The following is a 27,133-nucleotide window of genomic DNA, read 5'->3' as shown; positions in this document are numbered from 1 at the left end:
AAACCTATTTTTAAATTCCAACATTGAATTATAGTGTATGGATAAAAAAGGCCAAACTACCATAGTAATTACTAAATAGTTCATTTTATTAATAATTTATATACAAATAAGTTAATTTAAAAGGATTATGATACATTTGTACACTAATCTAATTTGTACCTACAAGCTTTGAATGTCATCAAAAGTAATCAGATTAATTTTCACAGATCAGCTCCTCAATTTCTTCTTCGCTATCAGAATCTTCATAAAATGAAATTGTGGCTTGAATTGGAAATTTTTTCAGAAGAACTTCTGCTTCTTGATATAAGTAATCGTAACACTTTGATTTTGGCCAAAATAGTCTGAAAGAAGCAGACAACATAATATGCTTTATTTTTTTCACATTCAGAATCCTTCTACTCATGAAACGTTCAAATTTCAAAATCTCCATGTATTTAACAACTGATTTACGCATTTAGATAGTTTAAAATGCTACTATCACAGCTTTCATGGAGTCTACTTGACAAAGTATCAATAACTGGTTAATTACTTTAAATCTTTATCCAAGCTATAAATTGGACCAAACAAATTGACACTAAACCCTTCGTGAGCATAAGATCAATATTTAACTTACTTCAGGCATTATGGATATATTTATTCTTACAAAATACAGAAGAAGGTTTGTCTTCCAAATTCCTTTGGGAAAAAAAATGAATTCTACCATGACATTAAAAATTGTGATGATAGCCAACTTTATAAAGACATCAAAGTATTATGCATCTTACACATAGGCATAAATTACCTAGTATTTTGCTTGCAACTCAGACTTAGCTCTTAGTTACAGATGGAACCAAATCAAGTTTAGAAAAGTACAAAAAGCAACCTTTTCAAAAGGCTACCTCTGACCCCAACCTCGAGCCCATCTCTCTCCCCTTTCCCCACCCAACTAAATTTTGGAACACCATATTAAGATGTTGAGAATTAGACTGGTTTTATACAAATAATTTGTATGTAAACGTGATTACCTCAAAACTTCAAATTTCCAACAAATATTAATCTTGCCATCTGATCTTCTATTATTTTTCATCCAAGTAAAATAAAAGGACAAGGCTGAATCACCAGCTACAGTACACAGTATTTTAGTATACAATAAATAGCCCCACATACCCATACAATAGACTGATTCTAACAAAGAGAAATTTACATATGTTCACTATACTCTATTTTAAAACGCAAAAAAGTAGGCCGTGTAGTTTATAAACATTTCTAGCCAAATAGTTTTTTTTTAAGCTTATCAACTGGGTGCCTAAATAAACAACCATCAGTAATTCAGTCATTCAATAAATATTTTAGTGATCTCTTGCGTCAAACATAATTCAAAGATGAATAAATCATGGTCCCTACCTTCATGAAGTTGACAACTGAGTAAAAAGAATCAGAAACACACATTACTACTCAAGATAGAACTTAATAAAAATACAATAAACTTAAGAGAAATACAAAGAAACTGCTACGGTAGTTCAAAAATGGAAGTGCTTATATAGGAAGCAGTTGATTTTCTAATGTGTAAAACTGCCAAACCCAAAGAACGTTGTTTAATTGTTATCACACTCTCTCTCCCCCGGAATCTCTCACTGGCCATTTTTCTTCCAGGGACTTCATACTTTACTGAATTCTCCCCTGTTCTGAGTGATTCTTCCCAGTCACCTTTGTGGACCTCTCTTTCTCTGTAGACAGGTTAGATGCTGGCCTTCCCCCACCATTTTATCAAGAGTGATCATTTCTCCTCTCTCACTCCTCCAGATGACCTGACCCACTGCCATGATTTCCCCAATTTACCAAAGGTTCCCAAGTCTGTCTGTATTTCCACTTAAGAACTTGACTTTGGACCACGAACCTGTATATGCTGCTCTCTACTGGAATATCTATTTGGAGGCACCATAGGCACATTAAATATGACAAATGGAAAATTCGACTCAGTATCTTGATCTACAGTTCCACCAATTTGCACGTCATTCTGTCTTTTTACTTCTACTTTACCTACCATATCCAATACATCATAAGCCTAATCTACTGTGTCACCTAAGTATTCTCCAGATTCACCCAGTCCCATCCTCGCTTCCAATGCCTGAACTGCAATAACTTCCAATTTCACTTTTGGTGTTCTAACTAAAGCTATATACCATTTCCTTAGTGATTTTTCTGAAACATAAATCTAATCACATTACTCTTTTGGTTAAAATCCTTTGAGTAATCCCCAATACCATCTACAGAATAAAGTCCATGAGTTCCCAATGCCACATACAGGATCAGGACAAAACTCTTGTACCAAGGTGTACAAGACCTGGGCTCTGGCTTCCCTGGTGAAATGACCACAGCTTCACACACCCAAATGCCAGTTCCTTGATGCTCCCAGAAGGAACCATGCTGTTCTCTTTTTCTATGCTATTTCTCCTGCTCCCACGTTCCCGACCTACCATCCATCTGGTTAACTTCAAGACTCAGCCAGGTAATCACACCTATGATACACACTTCCCTGACCCTTCTCCACCCCCTCTGACAGAGTTAGTTATAAAATTGACCAAGCTAAACTATTAAAACACTTCCAAAGGGCTGTGATTATTTTTTTCTCTGTCCTTCACAAGTTCTAGCAAAGGGTAGGAAATTAATCAACATGTATCGACTACTGTGTGCTATTATAAACATATACACACTCTACAAACATTATATAGCTCTTCATCTAACAGCTCTCTAAGGCAGGCAAACTGCAGAATTAACTTTCCACCTGATTAAAAGCTACAAAGAATCTTACAGGAAGGCTGACTTCCCAGTAGCTAGGAACAGTAAACTAGCTCCTAATTGTTAGGTCAAATTAACTGTTGGTCCCTTTTGTGATCCTTAGTAGTCTTTAGGATTTTCATCATATTTCCTTTTTCTCTTACACGTCAAGCTCGATTTGTTCAGTTTGCTGTGAACCATGATTGTGAATACCATTCTTCCTTCTGGTTTGCAAGAGAAAAAGAATATACACACTCTGCCTGGTGTGAAGTCGATTTCACTTGAACCCTTTGGCATTAAAAAGAAATTGTTTTGCAGGCACAAGATGTCACCTTTCTACTTTTACTAACACCGCCCGCTTTCACTCTTCATAATATATTTTTTAAGTGTTTACTAAGTGTGCACTGATTAACAGTTCTTTTAGGGGAGAGCGTGAGCTCCTACATTTTCCAGTTCGATGAGTAAAGGACCTCTGGGACGAGGAAGATTAAAGAAACGTTAAAGATAGGTTTTCCAAAAGAGAAAAACTTCAGGACCAGCTGCTGAGCAGGGCCGGACGAGGCCCCCGGCTCTTCCCTGTGGCTGCAGACAGACCTTCGATGAGGCCTGTCACTCACCTGACTGGGTGTCTGTATCGGGAAAGCTTTTCTGAGGCGTCCGTTATTCCGGGGCCATCTGGCATCTGGGGGTGTAAGGAAATGGATCGAAGTTAGCACTCACCTTCTAAAAAAACTGCAAACCCTGGCGACCAGGCTTTCCTCTCTTCTGCGGGGAATGTCACCGCGGGGCTCTCAGTAGCCTCGCTCCCGGCCCGATCTGTTCGTGCCAGTAGCCGTGGAGGACGCACTCGTCGCTTCAGCACCGACAGGGCCACCGGTATGGCCACCAGCAGGCGCGATCTTAAGCGAGGGGAAGGCCAGGCGCGCGTCTCCCTGGGGCCCGGCGTAGCCGGCGTTGATCGATCAACAGCGCCCCCGGGAGGCCCGGCTCACTCACCGCCTCCGCGGCGTGGTGCGGCGCCTCTTCCTCCTCGCCACTGTCTTCCACCCACGGTCTCCAGAAGCCTGCGGATCTGCGAGGTGGGCAGCGGAAGGCGCGCAGAGGAGCAGTGAGCCCCGACCCGGGAGAACCGACCGCATCTGAGCGAGAGCCTAGAGGGTGCGGGGGTGAGAGAGCGGAGGGGTGGAGCTGGGGAGGCGCAGGCGGGAGGGATGGAGCGGGGGAGGCGCAGGGCGGGACAGAGACGCGGTACCCGGAGTCCGCGCCCCCGCGCCGCGTGTGGCGTTCGGTAGCGGCTGGCAGCTGGAGGCGGCAGCGCGCGCGCTGGCCGCCTGGGGTCTCCGTGGTCTCCGCGATCTCCATGGGCAGGCTGGCCCCTGTCACCCACCCGGCCCGAGCCCGAAGCCTTATATAGCCCCCGCGGCCCGCTACATCTTTACACGTCCTCTCCCTCTCCTCCCCTCTCTCCGCGTAAACAAAAAGGCTGCGCGTGAAGGCGCAGCGGCCCGAACCCCGGGGGCGAACGCGTGCAACTCCCAAATGGCCCGGGGAGCGGGTTTGTCAAGCGAGTGTTAATCGCTCTTCCACACTTGTCTGCGGGGGGTGGAAAACAACATTCGCCCGAGCGGCCAGTTTCCTAGTGAAGAGGCTAGGACGGGTTAAACTTAAGCGATTCTACACGTTTTGTGTATTACTGCAAAAAAAGGCCGAGTGGCGGGTCATTACTGCTCGACAGTCTCACGGCTTTTCGCCTTCAGCAAATGCCACTGGTTCTGCACTCCTTACGAAAGGAATATCGGTTTGGGGAGGATTTATTTGTTTTTTAATGTATTGACAGACTAGGTTCCTCCATCTGCCTATTATTATTTGAAGATTAAAGATTCACAAGAGTTTAATTGTAAAAGACAATGTTCCAACCTAGAGGACCAGAGCCTGGAGTTATAGGATTTTGGCATAGAGTTCTACTCTGTCTTCTCGTCTTTGCCATTTTCCCCAACATCTTATCAGTGTCCTCCAAAGATAAGTCTTGAGTGTCATCTATACAATTCTGTCACTCTTGGCATTTTGTCACTCAGTGATAATTAGCAAGTTCTTTTGTGGGTGTTGGGTATGTGTGGAAAAATAATGAAATCCTGGAAAGTTATGATGTGGAATAACTTAGTCAACCTCTCTGTGCCTGTTTCTCTTATTTAAGTTACCCCTTACTTATCACAGAGGTCCATGAATCTTGGTTAAAAAAAAAAAAAAAAGTTATGCTTCCAAGAAAAGATGATATATAAATGTCATGATTTTTGTCCAAAATGTTTTAAATAATAGAGCTGAACTTCCTCTTGAAAGTTGTAGAGAAGAACCCCAAATGTAGGCTATAATGTCTCTGCTATCCATTCAATTACTGTGTAGGAAAGAAATCCATCTAATTAATACCCAAGGGCCTATAATGATCTACCTGTCAGGAAGGTGAGAAAGGGTTTGCTTCAGATAGTGAAATCAGTGAGGATAGGTATCTAATGCATGTCTCAGTGCCCTAGAAGTATTGTTAGGCTAAATAAAATAAAACTTATAGAATGTTTGCTACAGTGCCTGACACATAGTAAACTCTCAATAAATTTTGTTATATAAAAAAATTTAAACACTTAACAGATGCTAAGCTATCTGATGAAATGGTTTATCGTATCCATTTTGTAAACATCTTTTAGGGTATCTGTAATGTGCTAAGTTCTGCACTTTCCAGGTATAATTGTGAATAAGATATCCCCCTATTCTCAAGAGGATCGCAGTCATTGCCATCTATGGCCATCACAGTGGCCACATGAGCAAAGATTTTTTTAAATTGCCACGTCCAATAACAAAATCACATTTTAAGCAAAGAAGTAGTACAAGGGAGGGAAGTGATAAGTCTGTTTGTTGCAACCAGGAAAGCCTTCTTAAAGCAAAAGAAACCAAAATTGGGATTTCTAGAAGAATCAGTCAAGAAATAGTGGAGTCTGTGTGTGTGTGTGTGTGGTGCAGGAGTGGGAGAAGGGGCAGTGCTTCTAGGGAGTAGGTGTTGCTGGAGCAGAGATGTGGCTGAGAAGGGAGAAAAGGCTTGGACTATTTAGAATCTAATATACCATGATAAAGCATTTAAGCTTTATTCTGTAAGCCCTGGTGAGAGATTTTAAGCAGGAGGGTGGAATAACCAAGTTTTCTTTTTATAGAAGTTACTCTGGCAGCCATATGGATTTAGGGAAGTCTGACACTAGAGACAAGGAAATCATTTACAAACTCATTGCAATAGTTCAGGCAACAGATAATGAGAAGATGTATACTAAGGATGGGAATGAAAGAATATATTTGACGGATACTTAGAAATAGAATCTGCAGAACTACCTGAATCATAAAATGTGGGTGGACATGAACATGAAGTTTAGATATGCTTCTAGGTTTCTAGGCTGCTTAAGTGGGTTGATGTTGATGGCTCAAAAAAGATGAGGAGAACGGAATATAGGAGGAAGAGCAAGTGAGATGCTTTTATGTTCTTTCATTCTGTTAATAGTGCTCAAGGAAGCAACAGTGAATTTGGTTTTAGATCTTGAATCAGTCAGGTCGGGCTGGGCTAGACCGCAATAACAAATAACTCCAAACTCTCATAGGCTTAAAATAATAGACATTTACTTCTCACTCAGGTCATATATTCACTTTTGTTTGGTGGGGGATCTACTGCACATCATCTTCACTTAAGGATAAAAGGTGATGGAGCCTCTTTCCTCTAGAATGTGGCTGGTTGTCATAACACAGAGAAGGGAATAAAATTAATAGATTTTAGAAGGCTTAGGAACACATATATTGAGAAGATATCCAGAGGACAACCAGAAATATGATATCTGGAGTTTAGCAGAGAGTTTACAGCTAAAGATTTAAATGTGGGAATCATAAAAAAAAAAAGTAGAAATTAAAACGATAGGAGTTGATAATTTTCCCATAGAAATTTTGTAAGCTTGAGAACTGGAGCAAGGACAGAGCTCTGGAAAGCAACATTTGCTTGTAAAATGAGAGGGTATGCAAAAAATAAAATAAAACAAAAACAAAACAAATGAAAAACCCTCACTTTAAAGGAAAGGGGAAGGTGGTAGAAGGTGCATTTATAGAGCAGGGGTGGTGGAAACACAGGATGAAGGAATTCTAACAAGGAAGGAAAGGTCCAAGGTATTAAGTGCTACCAAGGGGTCAAACAAGATAAGGACATGTGTTAATTGAATTTGGCAGTTAAGTGGTTATAAGTGACTTTAAAACACCATCTTGAGTGAATGGGAGTGAAAGATTTTTTAGTTAGTTGAGCTATAGAGGTAAAGAAATAAAAACAGTGAGATGATGCTACCATTTTACAGGAAAAGAGAGAGAAGGGGAAGCCTGGGTCAGTAGAGGGGTTTTGTTTTTAGTGTGCAAGAGACAGGAGAATTTTTTTTAAAGGGAAGTTAATGGTCTTCCAGAGCTCAAAATAGTTCTTTTAAATATGGCTGTGCCAGGTCTTAGTTGCAGCATACATGTGGAATCTAGTTCCCTGGCCAGGGATCAAACCCGGGCCCGCTGCATTGGGAGCTCAGAGTCTTAACCACTGCACCATCAGGGAAGTCCTGAGACAGGAGAATGTTGATGAAGAGAGGAAGCAGGGGAGGAGAAGCATCTAGAGAGAGGGCACCGGACCTGGACGATGGCTCATGATCCTGTAGGGGGAAGGAAGCAATGAGATCAATAGTCCTGGGGAGGATTCTCATGTGACTGGAGAATGTGTCTCAGTGATGATAGTAATCCAGGTCTGGGAACACTCAAGAAACAAGTTTAATCAAGGGGACTAGAAATGGTGCGGGAAAGGATGGGTGTATTGTGATGATGACACGTAAATCCAAGAGAACATCAGTTGTCTTAAAATTGTGAAGGAAAAAAAAAAGAAGAATGAATTCCTAGAAGGAAAAAAGGGAGAACCAATGAATGAAAATAGGGCAAGATTTATACTTGATCAAACTCAGGCAAACTGAGAAATAGAAATATGGACTCTTAGAGATAGAAGATCCTAAATCTTCCATTTATACATTTATTCCACTTCTGCCACCTATTTATACAGACGTTGAAGCTGATTTCCAGTGTGGCAAAAACCAATCAATATTCTTATTACGTTTTAAGTTTATTTTAGAAGTCTGTATGAGATCACCGGTACATTTAAATTATGTGCTTTTTAAATTGAGATATAATTGACATACTATATTCATTTCAGGCGTATGTAATGATTCAACGTATGTATATATTGTGAAATGAGCATCACAATAAGTCTAGTTAACATCCATCATCACACGTAGTTACACATTTTTGTCTTGTGATAAGAACTTTTAAGATTTATTCTCTTAGAAACTTTCAAATACACAATACAGTGTTACTAACTGTAGTCACCAGGCTATACATTACATTCCCAGGACATATTTATTTTATAACTGGAAACATGTACCTTTCCACCACCTTCACCCATTTCAACCTCCCTCCCCAATCCCTACCTCTGGCAACCACCAATCTCTTCTCTGTATCTATGAGTTTGGTTTTTTTGTCTTTTGGGGTTTTTTTCAGATACCACATGTAAGTGAGATTATACAGTACTTTCATCTTTCTCTGTCTGACTTATTTCACTTAGTATAACATCCTCAAGGTCCATTCATGTTGTTGCAACTGGCAGGATTTCCTTTATTTTTATAGCTGTTCATTGGGAGGTTTTTGGATTACTGATTCATCCTCCTTACCAGTAGCTGGTCTGCTCAGATTTTCTATTTCTTCATGATTCAGTCTTGGTAGGTTGTATGTTTCTAGGAAATTATCCATTCCTAAAATATGTGTTGTATATAACATATCAATATGTTTTCCATAGCACAACAATGAGGATTAAAATTAGATTACAAATATAAAAACCTTAATTCCTTCAACAGGTACTTATTGAACACCCACTGTGTGCCAGGCACTGTTCTAGGAGCTTGGGATATATCAGTGAACAAAACAGACAGAACTCCCTACCTTCATGGAGCTTACATTCTAACAGACATTGAAGCCACCAGCTTTTATATTTTACTAAAAAGAAAGGATTATAAATTCACCTTACACATGGTGCATGTGTACCCAACATGCTTTATTTTTAATCTTTGGATTTTTGAATGACTACAGGATGAAAGAAAGGGAGCATATCCTGGAGAGAGGGTGCTAGGTGAAAGTCCCTGAGGAGGAAGCATGGAAAAAATCAAGACCACATTAAAAACAATGGAAAAGGGCTTCTATCTTATCCAGAAAATAATAACCAATGAAAAGAAAAATTAGAGCTTCAACTAGTTTCCCATTTTGAATGTGACCTGATGTTTCCCTGCTCTTTTCCACGGACAGGATGACCTCAGCTCGGGCATGACTTATTCTCCACTTAGAGACTGAGGTGAGAAGCAGCAGTGTGAAGGGATGTGGGGAAGACAGTGACTCACAGCTGCTGTTGCCACCATGTGCCTCCAGAATAAGGCCCGTTTTGCTCGTACAAAAGCAGGGCCAGTCTCGGTTCCTGTACATCCCCTCTTATCCATGATCTTATAAATATTATTATTTTTAATTGATAATGGCTGCCTACCTAGCTAGACTCCTTTTTAAAAGATTGTACGTATAAAATGTGTTCCTTTCTGGGAAAAGGATTCATTTGTGTCTGAATGCCAACAGAATCAAACTTATTAACATTTTGGGTATTTTATTTCAATGACGTAATTATGTTTTCACACAGAAAAGCTGTGAAAAAGGCAATATAAAACCCTGAACATAATACATATGAGGGATCTTTTTGAAGGGGTGTTAATGTTTTAAAACTGGATTGTAGTGATGGTTGCACAACTCTGTAATTTACTAATATTATTAACTTGCACAGTTAAAATGGGTGAATTTTATGGTGTACAAATATAATAGAAAATGGAAATGCCAATGTCATGGCATATTAGATCATTCTAAAGTTTAAACTAAAACTAAGATTGAAGGAAGGCAATTACGTTTTCAGAACTTTGATTTTCGGTTGCTTAATTTATAATGAAAGTTGAACTTTTGGAACTGAAGCAGAGGGAAGTGTGTTTGATAGACTCTTCTTATTCTACCATTCCACAGTCATTTGTGCAGATTTTGATGGGTTTGCAGAGATGGGTTTGAAGCAACATATATTATGATGGAAATGCCATCATTATGGCATATGCTTAAACTTCTGCTGAGAAATAAATACCTTGAAATGCCTTAAAAAAAAACCCACTTTAAATATGACCTTAAAGGACGGATTCCTAACCATACTCAGTCTAGGCTTGAAGAACTAAATACCACGGTCAGAATGAAGCCTATTTTAGATGTTTCTGATTGGCTGGTTTTTAAAAACATGCATCTTTGGTAGAAAAAGTGATTGCTATAATGTCTATGATCACTTTAGAATTTGTTTTAAAGCAGACATTGTATTTACACCGGTCTCTGGACAGCTCTAGGTAGTTTTATTGCAGTGCAGTCTCCCTGAGGCTCCATGTGGATGGATCCTCCATGGCAGCGGTCCCCAACCTTTTGGGCACCAGGGACCGGTTTCGTAGAAGACAATTTTTCCTCGAGGGGCGGGGATGATGGGTCAGGTGGTAATGCGATGGGGAATGGCAGATGAAGCGCCGCTCGCTCACCAGCACCAGTCCGTGGCCCGGGGATTGAGGACTCCTGCTCCATGGCGATCAGAGCAAGTTTTTTAGAAAAGATTGTATTGGGTCTGCAGTAAGGACCTCAGCCTCCAAAGCATCGAGTGCAGTGACAAATTATCTGCCAGACCTTTGTCAGCAATGTCTCCACTACTGCTGATTTGCCAGAACCTAGGACCTCACACTGAGGCCATTAAAAAAGGAGCATTTGAATCCCCCTAACTTGAGATGGAACCAAAGAACAAGCCAGTGTACTCGTGACCAGGAATTTTATTTTGCATTATTAGGAAGTTAAACACATAAATGTGTTCTAAACCTAATAGTAAGCTAAAATTCTCTTTTCTTCCCCTTACAGTTGGACTGGCACTTCTGTGGTCAACATTTTATGCCAATAAAATCTCATTTGAGATAGTTGACTTTGACTGAGGTCTTTTTTCAGTCTGAGGATCAGATTCTTAGTGAAAGGTGGTGTTTCCAAACTTCAGGCATCTGAGAACCTTCCCAGATGTAAGATAAAGATAACAGTTGTGGCAAAAACTAAGAAGTGAGCAGAGCAAGTGTGTGTTGTTTTAAACCAAGAAGGTGCTCACAGATGGCTCAGAGAGAGATTTAGCAAGTCTGTGCTAATCACACTCATACATGGGAATATCTCCATTGAAAACAGTCAGATTCCATTGTACCCCTTCAGTAACTTGCTTACTTCATTAATAACAATAAAGTATAATATTTAATGGCCTAAAATATCCCATGCTTTGTATTATAGTTACAGCTGGATGTATATTATTAAAACCACAATGAGAGTTCATGAGAGGTGGTCCCCAAAGTATACTGAAGATACAAAATATTTGCTGAAGTTTAGATTTGGACAAATAGAGTATTGTGAGTTCATGATGGCCTCATTTCCTGACATTTCTAAACTTCTGTGTTAGCCCCAAATAGGTTAATTTCTCATACTTAAATAAATTTTTATTTAAATACTTAAATAAATTGTATGAAATAAAAATACAGTCTATAAAAAAAGTATCCATTTGACATAAAAAGAGATTGATTTGTCCCATTATATAACTATGTATTACAATGTTTCACCACATCTGACACCTTATGTTAAATATCCATTAACTATACAATTTTAATATCCTATGTTATTACATATCAATGGCCAAAATATGATAAGCACCAAGATTTAATTTTAAATTTTGTTTTCAGAATATAACATAAAATAGATGATTCAGGAAAGAAAACTAGATTCAATTAAATATCTATTGATCAGCCACTATGTGTCAGGAACTGTATTAAGCTTTGAGCATACAGTGTAAAATAAGGCCAACATGTTTTCCAGCTCTCATAGGGCTTATATTCTAGTTGGGAAACAGAAAATAAACAAATGCATGCACAAGATAATTACAGATATTTGCAAGAGTGCTATAGGTGGAATTAGAAGAGTGATTTAATACAAAGTAGTTGGATGAGGCCTCTTTTAAACAGGGTGGTCAGGGAAGGCCTCTGAAGAGATGACATGTAAGCTGAGGCTTGAAGGAGAAATGACAGAGGACTATTTCCTAAATGATCTATAAGTCATTCCTGCTATGGCCATACCATACAGAATCATAGCAGAAAATATCTACCTGCTCTTGTTGGTTCATACTATTAGTGGGAGACCAGACAGCTGGTGTGTGGGTTGCTCTAGAAAAGGAAGGACATGTTGAATAGTATTTTCTCTGTATTTGTTTCTGAATTTTACTAATTACTTAGAGAATTACTTGGCTTATGGAATGAAATTTACATTCTTTAAATATATAAATGTTCTCGGCTTAATGGGGAGCCAAATTTTAACTGAAAACATTAAGTGTAAAAGATATGATACTATAATGTTATCAGCAGCGACACATGTATAATAATTTAAGTAAGGAAACAAAAATATTGTAGTATTAAATTGAGTAGAATTGACTTTTTGTTATTACTGAATAAATTATAGACTACAAGCTAAGAATGAACTATCAATAAAAATTTATGAAATTGAGACTATCTTTAATGCTGCTAGGCATTCATTAAGCTCTCAATGACAACTGATTAATTAAAAGAAGGAAGACAGGCAACTATGATCTTTATAAAACGTCTCTGAATTTATCTATTATCTCATAACAGTCTTGGTTACCACAATGAGACATTTCAGTTGTCATGATTTTGCAGGAACCTACTGGTTCCCTAGTCCATAGCTATTCTCCATCCCCACCCTCACTCTTGCTAAAAGAACTCCAATTTTGTGCAGATATCAAGAAGTCAAATGATTTTGGAAAAGCTAAGCCCTTCTTCACCCACAAAGGAAGAATCATGATTGGTCTAAGTTAATCATGGTAACCTCTATCCCACTTGCCAGGGATTGGTTTGAGCAGTCATGTGATCCAATTCTGACCAATGATATGAGAAAAGGAGTCAGTGTTATGGTGGCAGGGTGCTTCCAGGAAAAGTCTTTCTTGCTGCCTAAAAGAAAAGCATGGGAATAAGCATGCCACTCCTCCATTTTCTACCTCTTGATCTTGTATAATATTTACCTTTGATGTTAGGATTTGGGGCTCATAAGAACTGATATGAACCAGGATCCTGAAACTAGCAGGTTGGAAGGATGTAAAGATCCTGGGAACATTTTAATGCTGTTGAGGTTATCAGATAATCATCTGTGGAAATATCCAACATCTGGACTTCTTATATGAAAATAGGAATTTCCTTATTTTAATTTTAGCCTCTTTTAGATGAGTTTTAGTTATTTGCAGCGGTGTGTATCTTCATTCAGTGACTAGTTCTATTCTCAGGTCGTATTTAGTAGATTAACAGAATATACTCTTTTGTAATCCAGATATACAGTTGACTTGGTATTTCAGTACAGACAGGTCAAACTACGCTTCCCAGCAATGGGATGAGTATTCACCATGCAATTGCTCCTTTTGTAGGTAAATTCAAATTGTTACTATTATCTCATTGATCCTTAAAATCTTCACTGTAGAGAAAATGCTGTTTAGTAGTTCTCTCTTTTGAAAGATTAAATCGAAATTTTCCAAGCAGAGTATTTTCTAAGGCAGTGGTTCTTAAGTCTTTTAGTCTCGGGACCCCTTTAAACTCTTAAAAATTATTGAGGATAATTATTTCAAAATAAAAAGTTAAAACAAAAATTATTGAGGGCCCCAAAGACCTTTAGTTTGTGTGGATTATATCTAACAACATTTACTATATTAAAAATCAAAAGTGAGAAAATTTTAAACTATATATATATTTACTTATTCCTTTAGAATAACCATTACCTGTTGCATATTAATGTAAAAATATGTATTTTTATAAAAATAACTATATTTTCCAGAACTAATTTCTTTGGCAAATCTCTTTAATGTCTGACTTAATGAAAAATGATTGGATTCTTATGTCTGCTCTGTATTCAATCTGTTGCAATATGTTGTCTTGGTCAAAGTACATGAAGAAAATCTGGTCCCAAACAGATATGCTTGAAAAAGAAGGCATTTTTTGAAGCCTTAACTGCATTCTAGAGATTCCACAGAAGTCCTGCACACTTCGTGACCCACCTGATCTATCATGGTCAGACTATACTGACAAGACTTTGAGAATCCGTGTTGTTTTGTTTTCCATCATCAGGTAGTCACAAGCAAACACGGTAGATTAGAATTAGATCCAATCCTCTGTCTTTTCAGGAAAATTTCACTCTCCATAATCATGATAAATGGCTCGTTTTATTAACCAACCAAATCTGTCCTAACTTTAAAAATTATTGAAAGAAAATTCAGGAGAAGACTGAGATGAGAACCTAACTCCCCCACCCCGGGGTTAGGACGTCATCATATGAATTATCAGAGGACATAAACATTCACTTCATAACATAAAAGTCTTGAAATTCTGTCTTTGAGCTCAGAATCAATTGTGAAATGCTTTATCTGGTAGTCATTCGTGTCCTCCAGTAATTCTGGGATGCTCACCCTAGGTACATGGCAAGGTGCCCTTTCTGCCTATCCCCTGAAGTCAGGTGTGGCCTTGTGATATATGGGTGGAAGTGATATGTCTCATTTCTGAATGGAAGCCTCAAGAACCAATGGGCACTTTGTCATGTTCCTTTCCCCCTTGTCTGGATGGAGGAGATTCCATTGGTCTGAATAAGGAAGATATGGAGCAGGACCTCCCACTGACCAGAAGTAAACCTTTGTGGTTTTAAACTAGTAAGATTTTGGAGTTGTTTGTTCCTGTGATGTAACACAGCCTGTGCTGCCCGATTCACTTTACTTTTTGATCCATTAATGAAGAATGCCAAGGAAGCAAACAGTATAATCATAACAGTCTCTCTAGTTTTAAGAAGCTGCAAGAGCAGATAAGAACTGTATTGCTTTTGACCAAAAGTTTACCGGGAAAGAAATATATTTAATGTGACCTTTGAAGCAAATTATAATAACCAAAACAGTACCAAATTGAGATGAATTTCTAATGTTGTAGACAACATTTTGGAGTTGATTTCATTAAAAAACTCTTCATTCATTCTAAAAATATTCATATACTAGGCTCTAAAGAGATACATCGATGGAATCCACCCTCATGGAGTAAATTATTCCTGAAAACTTCATAGAAATTATGAGTCTAAGTCAGAATTCTGTTTGATATTTAAGTCTATAGGCATGGAAAAGAACAAAGCAATTTATGGTTTTGTAAATGAAGTATCTTAGCTTAGGCTTCTATAGCAAATTGCCACAGACTGAGTGGCTTGGAAAAGAGGAGAATTTATTTCTCACAGTTCTGGAGATTAGAAGACCAAGATCAGGGTGCCAGCATGGTCAGTTTCTAATGAGGGCTCTCTTCCTAGCACGTGTACAACTGTCTTCTTGCTGTGTTCTCACATGGAGGAGAGAGCTAGGGATCTCTCTGGGATCTTTTTTATAAGGACACTAATCCCACTCATGAGAGCCCCACCCTCATGACCTATTCACCTCCCAAAGCCCCACTTCCCAGAAAGATCACACCGGGGTTAGGACTTCAACATATGAATTTTCAGAGGACATAAACATTCACTTCATAACATGAAAGTTTTGAAATTCTGTCTTTGAGCACAATGTAATTTTGATGGATGGTTTTTTTTATAGGTGAACAAGGTAAGTCGTAGGCGTATTATAACTATCATTATATAACTAAAAATGTATTTTAGATAAAGAAACTGAGGCACTGGGAAGTGACTTGTCTAAAGTCGCCTAGCAGGTAACTGACAGAGCTAAAGTTTGAACCCAAGCAACACAACTCCAGAGATTGTGCTCTATAACCCCTGTGTTATAAAGAATCAAAGATCAGAGCTTACCACTGGAAGTACTCACTAGAAGAATGCACAGGCTGGGTGGCTGGTCTATGAAGAGTAGGTTTCCTTTCCTGGGCTGGGGTCTATGGTCATGGACTCATCATGCTTGCAGAGCAGAGGATTATCAGGAGCAAGGCAGGCCTCAGTCCTAGGAGGGCCTGAAGTTTTATTTCTACGTGATAGCTAAGAAAGGTTACATTAAAATAGACACCTAGCTTACCCTTCCCCCTCCCCGTGTCCTCAAGTCCATTCTCTACATCTGCATCTTTATTCCTGTCCTGCCCTTAGGTTCTTCATAACCTTCTTTTTTTTTAGATTCCATATATATGTCTTAGCATACGGTATTTGTTTTTCTCTTTCTGACTTACTTCACTCTGTATGACAGACTCTAGGTCCATCCACCTCACTACAAATAACTCAATTTCATTTCTTTTTATGGCTGAGTAATATTCCATTGTATACATGTACCGCATCTTCTTTATCCATTCATCTGTCGACAGACACTAAGGTTGCTTCCATGTCCTGGCTATAAGCTGGGATGAAGTGAGAGAGTGGCATGGACATATATACACTACCAAATATAAAATAGCTAGTGGCAAGCAGCCACATAGCACAGGGAGATCAGCTCAGTGCTTTGTGACCACCTAGAGGAGTGGGATAAGGAGGGTGGGAGGGAGACGCAAGAGGGAGGGGATATGGGGATATATGTATATGTATAGCAGATTCACTTTGTTATAAAGCAGAAACTAACACACCATTGTAAAGCAATTATACTCTAATAAAGATGTAAAAAAATAAAATAAAATAGACACCTTGGTATTAAAACTTTTGGAACTTATATGGCAATTGATTATTTACAGTCTATCTAAAGTTTTTAGAGTGTCAGGCACTTCTTTGTAACAGCTCCATTTAATCCCCCATCGTTTCAGTAGAGTGCCTCCTCACGCATGCTTCAGCTGTGTCTGTTGTCCTCAGATCCAAAACTTGTCGGGGTTGACCTTTCCAGTCTTCAGCTGTGGCAGGGCAGAGGTGTTTGCCTCGTGCATGTGCTGGGGAAGGGGGTGTCTGGCTGCTACAAATCCAGACTTTCAACTAGTTCTTCTGTGTTCAGCATCTCTTTACATTCCCATCTTCAAAGGGACCTGGTACCTCCAATGCTTGATGCCTCTGGGGTTCGGTAGCATGAATCAGCTTTTTGGTTGTCAGGTTGTTGGTCTCTCCCACTGCTGGTTTAGGTGTCAGCTTTCTTTTGACTGAGGAGTCAGTTACTAATCCTCCTTTCACTCCCTTCTCTTTGCCCTTGAGCATGGATGCCTTTTTTTTGGTGCCTTTACCATCATTTTGAGTAGGGTTTTAGGAGAGAACTGAGATAAATGCATATATTCAATCCACATTTCCAGATATCTCTTTAATTATGTCATTAAAGGTAAGTGGGATTGAAACAGAACCAAGAACAATCTCTAGGTCAGTATAAATTCAGAAGGATATGCTCTTATTCTGATAAGACTATTACTGACAAGCTGCTGTATGAATGTTAATTTCTGACTGAATGTTAATTTCCTACTGAATGTGAATTCTAACAAGATTGTTCCAGAGCTGGTTTCTATAAACAATTTAAGTCTATTTAAAAATGTGCCATGATACACATAATGCATACTCGATGTTGAATCCAGTAGTTTATTACACAAATTAGTGGAGGGTCACACGATGAGTTCACATTGACTGGGTTTTTTTTGGGGGGGGGGTGGTACTACTTCCGCAGCCCACCCACTCCCCACCTTGTCTTCTGTCTCATTCAGTGATCGTTCTGACTGTGGCTAACTTAAGGAAAAGGGAATTTACTGGAAGATTACTAGGGATTCATAGACGCAAAAGGAGGCTGAAATTCAAGAGAGGGAATGACAGGGACAAGGAAACTCAGAGGAACTATCACCCACAGAGAACAGTCAGGTCAGAATGTTGCTGTTGAGGCTGCCACTGTATAAGAATGATCGTCAAAGAGCCCCATCCTTGCTACACCCTCTCAGGATTCAAGGTCTGGGAACGGCCTCTGTCCAACCCCAGCCACTACAAGGGGATGATATCAAGCTGCTCGCAGCCATGGGAAACTGAACTTGATCCTGCGAGGACCTTCCAGGGCATGTACAGCCTGCCTCCCAGAGCTGTCCACTCACCCATGAGTGGAACTGAATATCTAGCTCTCTCTGGTCTTTTAGCCTAGTAATGCTATTAGAATAGTACTGCTGTCATGTTGGACTCTGATAAGGGCCACTCCTAAGGATGACAGAATGGGGAACTGGAAGGAAGCTGGTTCCCAACGACTTTGTGGAACTGCCATTCCTGCCCTGGGCTGCCTATTGCCAGATTTCTTTTAACTGAGAGAGAAATAAACTTTTTGGTTTAAAGAAAAAAGCGGGGAAGGGGGTATTACTCTAATGGATTGAAGTGATCCTAAAACCAAGAATTCAAGCCTAGAGAGAATGAAGCAGGCCAAACTACACAGTATTTTTTTTTCCAAACAAATTTAATTTTGTTCCAGCCCTAAAGAAGGGGAAGGACCTAAATTTTAAACATAAAAATTGCTCAAAAACTAAGTCATTAAAAAAATGAAGCCCCCTCCCTTAGCAATAAATACTGAAATGATATACACACATGAGGCTCAGGAAGGAGGCAAGAACAGGAACCTTGGGGACTCTGTCCCATGACAAGGTCCCAACACTTCTCCCAACTCTGTGCTCTTTGCCTAAAACATAGAAGAGCAATGAAAGAGGCAGGAGATATACCAGGGACGTGTGTGGCCCCAGAGAGAGCTGGAACATAACAGGAGAGAAAGAAGACACAAGTGTCTTACAGGGCAGAGGAAAGGAAAGTTGTCATCTAAAGCATCCCCTCAATTCCAGTTGCGTCGCTGGATCTGCTGGTGCAGTTGCCAAGTGCCCTTGAGCTTTTCTCCTCGCCTCCACTCCCTCTTTAGCATGCCATCCAAGGAAGGTCATTCACACTTAGGGCAGGCAGAGGACAGATCAGTACTCTTGGCTTTCAGCTTCTAGGAAACTGGAGGTGAGAGCCAGGAGTTCCTGCCCCCAAGAATTCCCCATAAGAGATCACGGTGGTGGCAGGAAGGGGGTTGTGTATCAGACACCCGCTGGGCCCTGCATCACAGCCCCTGAGCTTCAGCACTGTTCACAGCCGTGACTTTGGCAAATTACTGTGTGGCTTCACACTGAGAGCCCCTTGCCTCCAGCACACTCTGAGCGTCCTTTGCTGCCTGCCCCCCGGGGCCACTGTTCCAGGACCAGGGCAGACAGCTCAGCCCTGAAGACAGGAGGGTCGTTTCCTCCTGGGGCCAACCTCAACCTGTGGGTGATGGAGAAATATTTCTCCTGGTCAAGTTGTTCAGTAGACAGTTCGACACTATCTATGTATTCCTCAGCCGGCCCTGATGGGATCAAGCCCCAGTTGCCCACCGGGGTGAATAACTTGATAAAATAGCCTTGTAGTAGTTTTTCCTTCTTCCCTGTTTTACACTTTCTGGTTCCTTCCTCTGGCCCCTCAAGGTCACATGCTAAATAAACAGCCTGCACACAAGCCTTTGTTTCAGTCTCTGCTCTCAGGGGAGCCAGGCTGAGACACAGCAAGTGCTAAGGAGCCAAAACAAAGCTGGCTTCAGGGATTATATCCATGAAAACAGCAAGCAGCATTTATGTGGGTCCTAGTCACTCTAATTTTAAATATTAGAAAAATAACTGTATGGTGTATCCAAGGTGTCGGTAACTGTGGTCCCATCTCAGAGGTCCCTGGTGTGGACAGACCTTGCATGTACAGTTCAGTACCCCTAGTACAAGCCAGACCTTTTCACCACCGCACTATCTTATTAGGTGTCCAGGATATGACACCTCTTGGACTCACAGGCATCCTGAGGTGCAGTGGGGAGGTAGGTAACCAGGGAACAATCAGCGGGAACCCCAGAAAAGTCTTTCTTTCTAATATATCCCTCCTACTATACACTCCCTGGGTCTGGTGCCAGTGCCCCCTAAGTGATGTTCTCTTGGGAACTAAAAGCAAAATCAGTTGGTGTTTTAGTCGTGACAGTGCTGCATTAACACACATACCCCAGATTTCAGTGGCTCAGCACAATGAAAGTTTATTTCTTACTTTTGCAAAGTCCAACGCACATACTCCAGCAGCTTTCCAGGACGGGTGTCCTCCAAATTCCTGCCATCCTGTCGATTCACAGGGTGTAGTGAAAGGGAAAGCAGGATCCAGCGTAGATGATGTCTTACATCCCAGGCCTGGAAGTGGTACGTGCTGCTTCCGTCCAATCCCATTGGCCAGAACCAGTCACATGGTCCCACCCAGATGCTGTGGGCTGGAGACTGCAGACTCCTCGTGTGCCCAGGAGGGAAACAAAATGACTTGGTGAGCAAAGGAGTGTCTCTGTCTCCTGTGGCTGGAGGCTCTTGTGATTGCCGGGCCATCATGGAAGAGGACTCAGATCCCTCCTCAGGCCCATTCTCATGGCACCGGGCTTTTCCCCTTCTTGGGCCACTTGCCCCAGTTTAACTCCCAGACTTCTGGGGTCCCAGCTGGTATTGCTCATCCCTTGCTCCTCTCTTCCGTTTCCCCATCCCCACAACCTCTATTCCTCTCCATACCCCATGTTCTTTTACAACAGACTTCAAAGACTTTTTAAATCTAGAGCCTAAATCAAAAGTAGTCAAATTCGTTTCTCCAAGAGAACAGAAGTCTCAGTCTTTGAACCCTCCCAGGGGTAAGAAATAATTACATTCCATCTCTCTCATTCAGCAAAGGAAAGGCTGAAAAAGAACAAAGCAGTCAAATTTTCACCTTCAGGGTGACTGAATATTTGTATTTCGCTATGACTCATGTCCCCTTTTCTCCGTCCGCATCATCCCCTTCCCCATTCAGGGCCTCACCATCTCCCACCTGGACCTGTCCTGAGTCTTTGCATCTACGCTACACCGTCACTGATATCTTCTAACATGAAAATCTGTCCAAGTCATTCTACAGAGTAGAAACTTACAATAGTTCTCAATATCTCATAGATATGCTTGCACTCAACAGCATGATACCCATGGTAGGAAGAGTAATGCATCCTCCCACCCTGTAAAGGTGTCCACATCCTAATTCCCAGGACCTGTGAATCTGTTTTGGTAAAATGGACTTTGCAGGTGTGATGAAGGATCTTGAGATGGGAGATTATCCTGGATTATTTGGGTGGGCCCGGGATCATCGCAAGCATTTTTGTAAGAGGAAAGCAGAAGGATATCAGTAGTAGGAGACGTGGTGATGGAAGCAAGAGGTCGGAGTGCTATAAAGAAGGGGCCATGAGACAAGGAAAGCAGGAGGCCTCTAGGAGCTGGATGAGCCAACGAATGGATTCTCTCCTGGAGCCTCTAAAAGGAGCCAGCCCTGAGACACCTTGATTTTAGCCCCACAAGACTTATTTTGGACTTCTGGCCTTCGGAAGTGTAAGAAAATAAATGTGTTGTTTTGAGACACTAAGCATGTGGTAATTTATTACAGCAGCAATAGGAAACTGTTATAGTTCCCAAAGCTCTTTCCATCTTCAGCTTCAACCCCTCCCTCTTCTATCCCCTCCAACCACAGTGTAAGAATCACTGTTGAAGGTCTGACCGCAAGTTCTAGGGGCTCCAGGCCCCTCAGGAATGTCTCTCTGCCTCCAGTGCTGACTTTACAATGGGAGGTTTGTGTCCCCAGATGAATGAGTGGTGTGTGGGTGTGCTCTTTCTGTGAGAAATAATAGGCACCACACTCTGCTCTCTGCACTCCATAATATTAGATTCAATTATTTAAAGTTAATTTGTTAATAGATTGAAGTTTCATTTTCTTTCTTTATTTTTTATCCATGCTTCATGGCTTGAGGGATCTTAGTTCCCGGACCAGGGATCGAACCCGTGCCCCCTGCAGTGGAAGCACAGAGTTCTAACCACTGGACCGCCAGGGAAGTACCTGAAGTTTAATTTTAAACACAGGATGAATTTTATTAGTGAGCACCCAACTTCTTTAAATTCTTAATAACTGTAGTTTCCTCATAAAATGAAACGGTAAACTATTACCTCTGAGAAATTCCTCAGCTTCACTGGGTTCTTGTCCTAAACCACTTTGCTGGTTCTCTCTTTACTATTAGCCTTGACAGTGGTACCCAGGCCTTTTGAATCCACAGCTGGGTATGGATCCTGATCTCCCCACTTGTACCCCTGACCTGGGAGGAACTGGAGGTAATGATGTCACAAAATTATATACAAGAAATCTGCTTTTCATCCTGCCTTTGCAGAAAATTTAGCTTTGTCTCAGGGTCTTCTTATGGGAAATGTAAACAAAGACAAAGGTCAAATGAATCTCCACTGTGGGTTCAATCCATGGCCTTTCTGAGCGTCTGGTCTTCAACCCTAAGACATCACACTATGCTCCTAGGCTTGCCTCGTTGTCTCATGGTTAAGAAGCCTTCTGCATAGGCTGGAGGCCTACCCGCAATCCTGGGTACTAGGCTGGCCATGCTCAGCTCTTGGACACCAGCTGTGACTGCTAGGACCTGCTCTGGAGTCAGACAGAGCTCCAGGGATGCAAAGGAAGTCAGTGTTTGGAAAGTACAGCAGACTTGGCTCCAACAGCACGTGCTCCATGAAGACTTCCCTAGTCCCCTCACCTCCCAAGTAGGAATAACCCACCTCCTCCGTCATGCCAGCCCCACTCTGGACACACTTCTGGTCTGGCACCTAACATAGTGAAACGTTACCATAATCACTTGCTCACATCTGTGTCTTTATAATAAACAGCAAGCTCCCTGAGGGAGAAGACCACGTTTTCTTCATCACTGTGTCCCTCCTCCCCAACAAGATGCCACAAACCAGTATTATGGAGGCACTTAATAAATGTCTGATTGATGAATGAATGAATGGATTTTCTAGGATCCCCTCCCGGGATCTCCGGGAGTAAGAGATTGTGAACAATGGGTCTGCATAACAGCATCCCTCTATTGTGCTCATCTGAGACGGGTCAGGCAGATGGCTGTGAGGTGCTACCAGCAGTCCAGGCAGAACGCTCTGAGCCAGGAGGTGAAATCAGGCTGAGCCTGGCAGCTTCTCCCTCCTCCGGCCTCTTGAGGTATTTGGCCCCTTGGGCTATTTCCTGGAGAAAGGAACCAAGAGCCTACTGGCTGCACAGGCTTTGGGGGCTGTCCTTGGAGTTCTCTATCCTAGGTACCTAGGGGTCAGCCTGGCCTCTAGGTGTGGCCAGTGGCAACCTGCTCGACAGCTCCAAGCGTGAAGCCACCAGTTCAGCGGAGGACAGGCCGCAACATGGTGACTCACCCCTCTCCTCCCTGCTGGAGCCATGAATAGCTACGCTCCTGTTCTCTGATTTCGGAATAGGGATTTGAAAAGTCTGTCAGACATCTTCTGCAGTTTTTTCAGGAATCCGGTGCTGTCATTTCTGAGCACAAAGAAGGGCCTATCAGAGCACTTTATTTTGCCCTTGTCTCTTCTGACTAGTTGATGAGAACTATGTTCTCAGCTGTAGGACAGAAGCCTCTTCCCTGAGAAAAAGACATATGGAAAATCAAATCCCTAGTTTGCATTCATTTAGAGGGAAGATGCATAGAAAAGGCCAGAGCCTCATTCACAGTAAGCATAAAAATACATGCACAAGGGTGTACACAAATAATGAAATGATGAGATAAATTATGTGATACAGCCCCCAAATTTCAGAATACTATAGAGTTTTTAAAAATGGGTATCTATTAACACTGATAAATAACTCTATAATATACTTTTAAGTGAAAAAGCAAATGATCTAATCTATGTTTTAAAAAAACACCCTATAGATGTATATGTATGCCTGTGTATTTTGTAAAAGCAAATTTCTATAAGAAATATATAAATAAACTATACTGGTGAGAGGTGGGTAGAAGGTAATTTTCATATTTTTATTCATAATTCTATTTTGTTTAAATTTTTATAACCAGCATCTACTTTTTATTTAAAGACCAAAACTGAAGAGGAAATTAAATTAATAGAAAAAGGAAAATGGGCAAAGAAAATGAACAGTTTTTAAAAGAAAACATACAAATTACAACTTACCAAAATGTTTAAATGTCTATTTTAACTAGCTTGAAAGAAAAGCAAATTAAAGCAACATAGAGGTGCTATTTCGGGCACATCAAACTAGAAACTATTCTTTTTTAATACTAGTAAGTAGTCTGGATGAGACTATGGTGAGATAGATAATCACATTCTTTTCCACTGGTGGTGGGAGTTCATAAAATTTACATCGGTATATTAATTCGGAAGAATACAGGCAAAATATATTTGAACCTTAAGAAAGTTTTACTTTTATATTTTTCTCACCAATTCCAATTCTAGAAACTATATAAAGGAAATAATCAGAGATATGATAAAAAATTTGTATATCAAAATACTCATTACTGTGTCATTCATAAAAAACAAAAAAGTAAAAACAACCTACACATTCAACAGTAATGAAATTGTTAAAGGATAATATTATGCAGCAGTTTAGAATCTTGTGCTCAGAGAATATTTAAAGGCATGTTAAAATCTCATTGTATAATTCAGTGAAATCAGGGACAAAACTTATTTAAGGTATGAATTCAATTTGGTAAGCAAACAGAAATCTAGATATGCATATGTATTCACACAATCATAGATAAAAGACTAGAAAAAATAGACAAAAATATTAAAATTTGTTAGAGCTGGGGGTTGCAATCACAGGTGATTTTTATTTCTTTATAATGTTTTACATTTTCCATTTTTTCAGCAATGTTCTTTCTTTCCACTAATAATCAAGAAAAATAGTAAATTTAAACTAAAATAATATCAAAAGTAGAAGGGGAAAACTTCCTAGAGTTCTTTTTGACTAGCATCAAACAAATAAACCATTGGCTATCCGTATGTGATGTACTCTAAGTGAAATATATTTTAAGACAGAAAATTTAAAACGCCGGTAATGTCTACTTGTAATTTTCCATAAGCTTTTAATGTTGAATATATTGGCTTTTTGAATTTGGAATCACATAGTTCAAATAAACATACAGCTGCTTTGAAAAGTCCATAAGTATTTTTACACCAACCAGGGAATTCACATAGATTCAGCTGGGTTGCACCCACTCAGTACAGCCAGTCATATACATAAAGACCTTGTTACAAAGGATCTGTGGTTTCACGGTCCAACTCCAGCTCTGATTCAGCTCTGCACTGAAACAGGATTTAAGGCATCTGTATTTTGGACGCAGAGGATAAAAGAGCTCACTTTATCTCACCACCCTCTCCAGGAAACAAATGCTCCAGATAGCAGCCTGGCACCAGCAAATGCTCCCCGGTTGCTTCACTAATGCCTCATCTTTACATACATGTTACTTTTGCTGAGAGGTTTTCTTTTTTTCAAATGAGCATAGAGAATTCTTGGGGAAAAAAAAATTTTTTTAATGACTACCCTTAAAAAGTATTTCTTAAAAAAATAACTCTATATACTTTATATGGGTGATATTACACAGTCACCATCCTTGATAAGAAAATTCCTGCCAATTTCTTCATCTTTCCTTGGGAAGTCCAGATCATAAGAGAAAAAGTATTCAAGTGAATCTCATTATTTTCTGTCAAAAATTGCTCTCTTCCATATTCAAACACATTTAAGAAACCACAATCAAACTCTCTGGAGACTAGGCAGTCTAGTCCAGATTTGATAAACATTTATACTTTGCACTTCGTTTAAAGTAAACAGAAAGGGCTGATGTTGGCTGGAGATCAGTCTGTATGTGCTAATGAAAACACTCCACATGGTCCAGGTGGTATGTGACAGGCAAGTGTTACTCACACAAATACCTGGGAAAAGACAATGCTCCCACATAGAAGGGGCAGCAAGCTTTGCCCCGTTCAAGTGATTTGTCGATACTTTAAAGGTACCAATATTCAAACTTGGGTTTCTCTAACTAGTCCCAGTGTCTATTTGACTCTCTTTGCTTCTGACTTACAAAGTCATGCCATACTGTAATACCCTCTCACGGAGAATGAAAGATTATTCAGTATTTGGGATAAAATAGACTGTAACTTGAAATTCTCCCTCATTTGGCTCAATTTCCATGTACTTTGGCTTTTTCTTTTTTTTTTTTACCATGGAGTGTTCTTCCTAGAAACTACTATATCAAAGGGACTTTGTAGGAACTCTCATTCCTATTTGTGCATTATTTATCTTAATTTCCAAATTATGTAATCAATTCCAGAATAATCTAAGGAGGAGGCAGGGTAGCTAACCAAGATGTGTATAAAGTCTAACCAGTTGCCAGTGGCCTGTGGCACATCCACATATGTGGCCTGTGTGACACGTCAGCATAGACACTCTTCTCTGGGGCTGTCGAGTCAGTCCGAGGGTCAGCAGAGCACAGGTTCCTTACTCCCCTGGCCTATTCCAAAGCTCTTTGAATATCCTGGGTGCTCTTTGAAATACAGTCTGGCTTCTGTTGCTATGGGGTTATGTAAGTCTAACTTCTTCATCTTGCACTTTCTGACCGCAGTGTTGTAGTGAATCAAATAAAATGGCATTTTGTGAAAGAAATTAGATTTTGGTGCAGTTATGACAGGTCACTTCTTTTTTCTCTAATAATGAGAAACGAAATGGAAATATAACTTTCCAATGACCTCCAGAGGTTCCCCAGAACTTCCATTGTGAATGCTTATTGCCTTGGGCCCCACGTGCAGCCACTGGCTCAGTGACCCACTGCGTGTGGTTATTCTCTAGAACTGACCTGCCTTGCAGGGGAGCTGCTTCAGCGTTACTTGATTCTTAACTGCGCTGTCCTTGGAAGTTTTTTGTAACCTGGGAGGTACAGATGCTCTTCAGTTACCCAAGACCATTATTTGCCAGGTTCGTTACCCCTAGTTCCAGATTGCCAGAATCGATTTAAACCTGATTCTGCCATGACTTTGGACAATATATTAAATTCACTTACAAAGCCTCAGTTTACAGTTTACCTGCAAAATATTGTCAGGTCTAGGGTAAGAGTTAACTGAGATAACGTGTTTAAAATGCTATCACAGAGACATACAAATGGCCAACAAGCACAGGAAAAGATGCTCTGTATCATTAGTCATTAGGGAGATGCAAATCAAAAACCACAGCAAGACATCACTTCACACCACCTAGGAAGGCTAGAATCAAAAAAAATGAAAAGCAGCAAGTGTTGGTGACGATGTGGAAAAATTAGAACCCTTGCATATTGCTGGTGGTAATGGAAAATAGAAACTGAAAAACAGTCTGGCAATTCCTCAATAAGTTAAACTTAGAA

The 27,133-nt window shown here is 40.4% G+C and overlaps 1 protein-coding gene across 1 annotated transcript; it reads right to left on the bottom strand.

The window, feature by feature from the left end:
• Positions 1-68: 68 nt before the first annotated feature.
• Positions 69-4,119, bottom strand: RIPPLY2 (ripply transcriptional repressor 2). The gene is made up of 3 exons (XM_029223383.1): positions 3,754-4,119; positions 3,375-3,439; positions 69-341 (listed from the first exon to the last, which is right to left on the bottom strand). Exons 1-3 carry the CDS (start codon positions 4,117-4,119, stop codon positions 194-196), a joined length of 579 nt encoding a protein of 192 aa, XP_029079216.1. The 3' UTR covers positions 69-193.
• Between the last annotated feature and the right edge of the window lie 23,014 nt (positions 4,120-27,133).

The sequence above is a fragment of the Monodon monoceros genome, unplaced genomic scaffold, assembly GCF_005190385.1.
Source record: "Monodon monoceros isolate NGI ecotype Baffin Bay Population unplaced genomic scaffold, NGI_Narwhal_1 Super_Scaffold_15, whole genome shotgun sequence".
NCBI lineage: Eukaryota > Metazoa > Chordata > Mammalia > Artiodactyla > Monodontidae > Monodon > Monodon monoceros.
The sequence above is the reverse complement of the archived record's forward strand: the minus strand, read 5'-3'. Positions and strand labels throughout refer to the sequence as shown.

What these genes read in the sequence shown, in the direction of transcription:
- RIPPLY2 (XM_029223383.1), bottom strand. Translation starts at nt 4,119, where the DNA reads ATGGAGATCGCGGAGACCACGGAGACCCCAGGCGGCCAGCGCGCGCGC. An exon ending in CGCACCACGCCGCGGAGGCG is followed by an intron (nt 3,440 to 3,753) that starts GTGAGTGAGCCG and finishes TTACACCCCCAG; the next exon opens with ATGCCAGATGGCCCCGGAAT. An exon ending in CGATACAGACACCCAGTCAG is followed by an intron (nt 342 to 3,374) that starts GTGAGTGACAGG and finishes TGCTTCTTTCAG; the next exon opens with ACTATTTTGGCCAAAATCAA.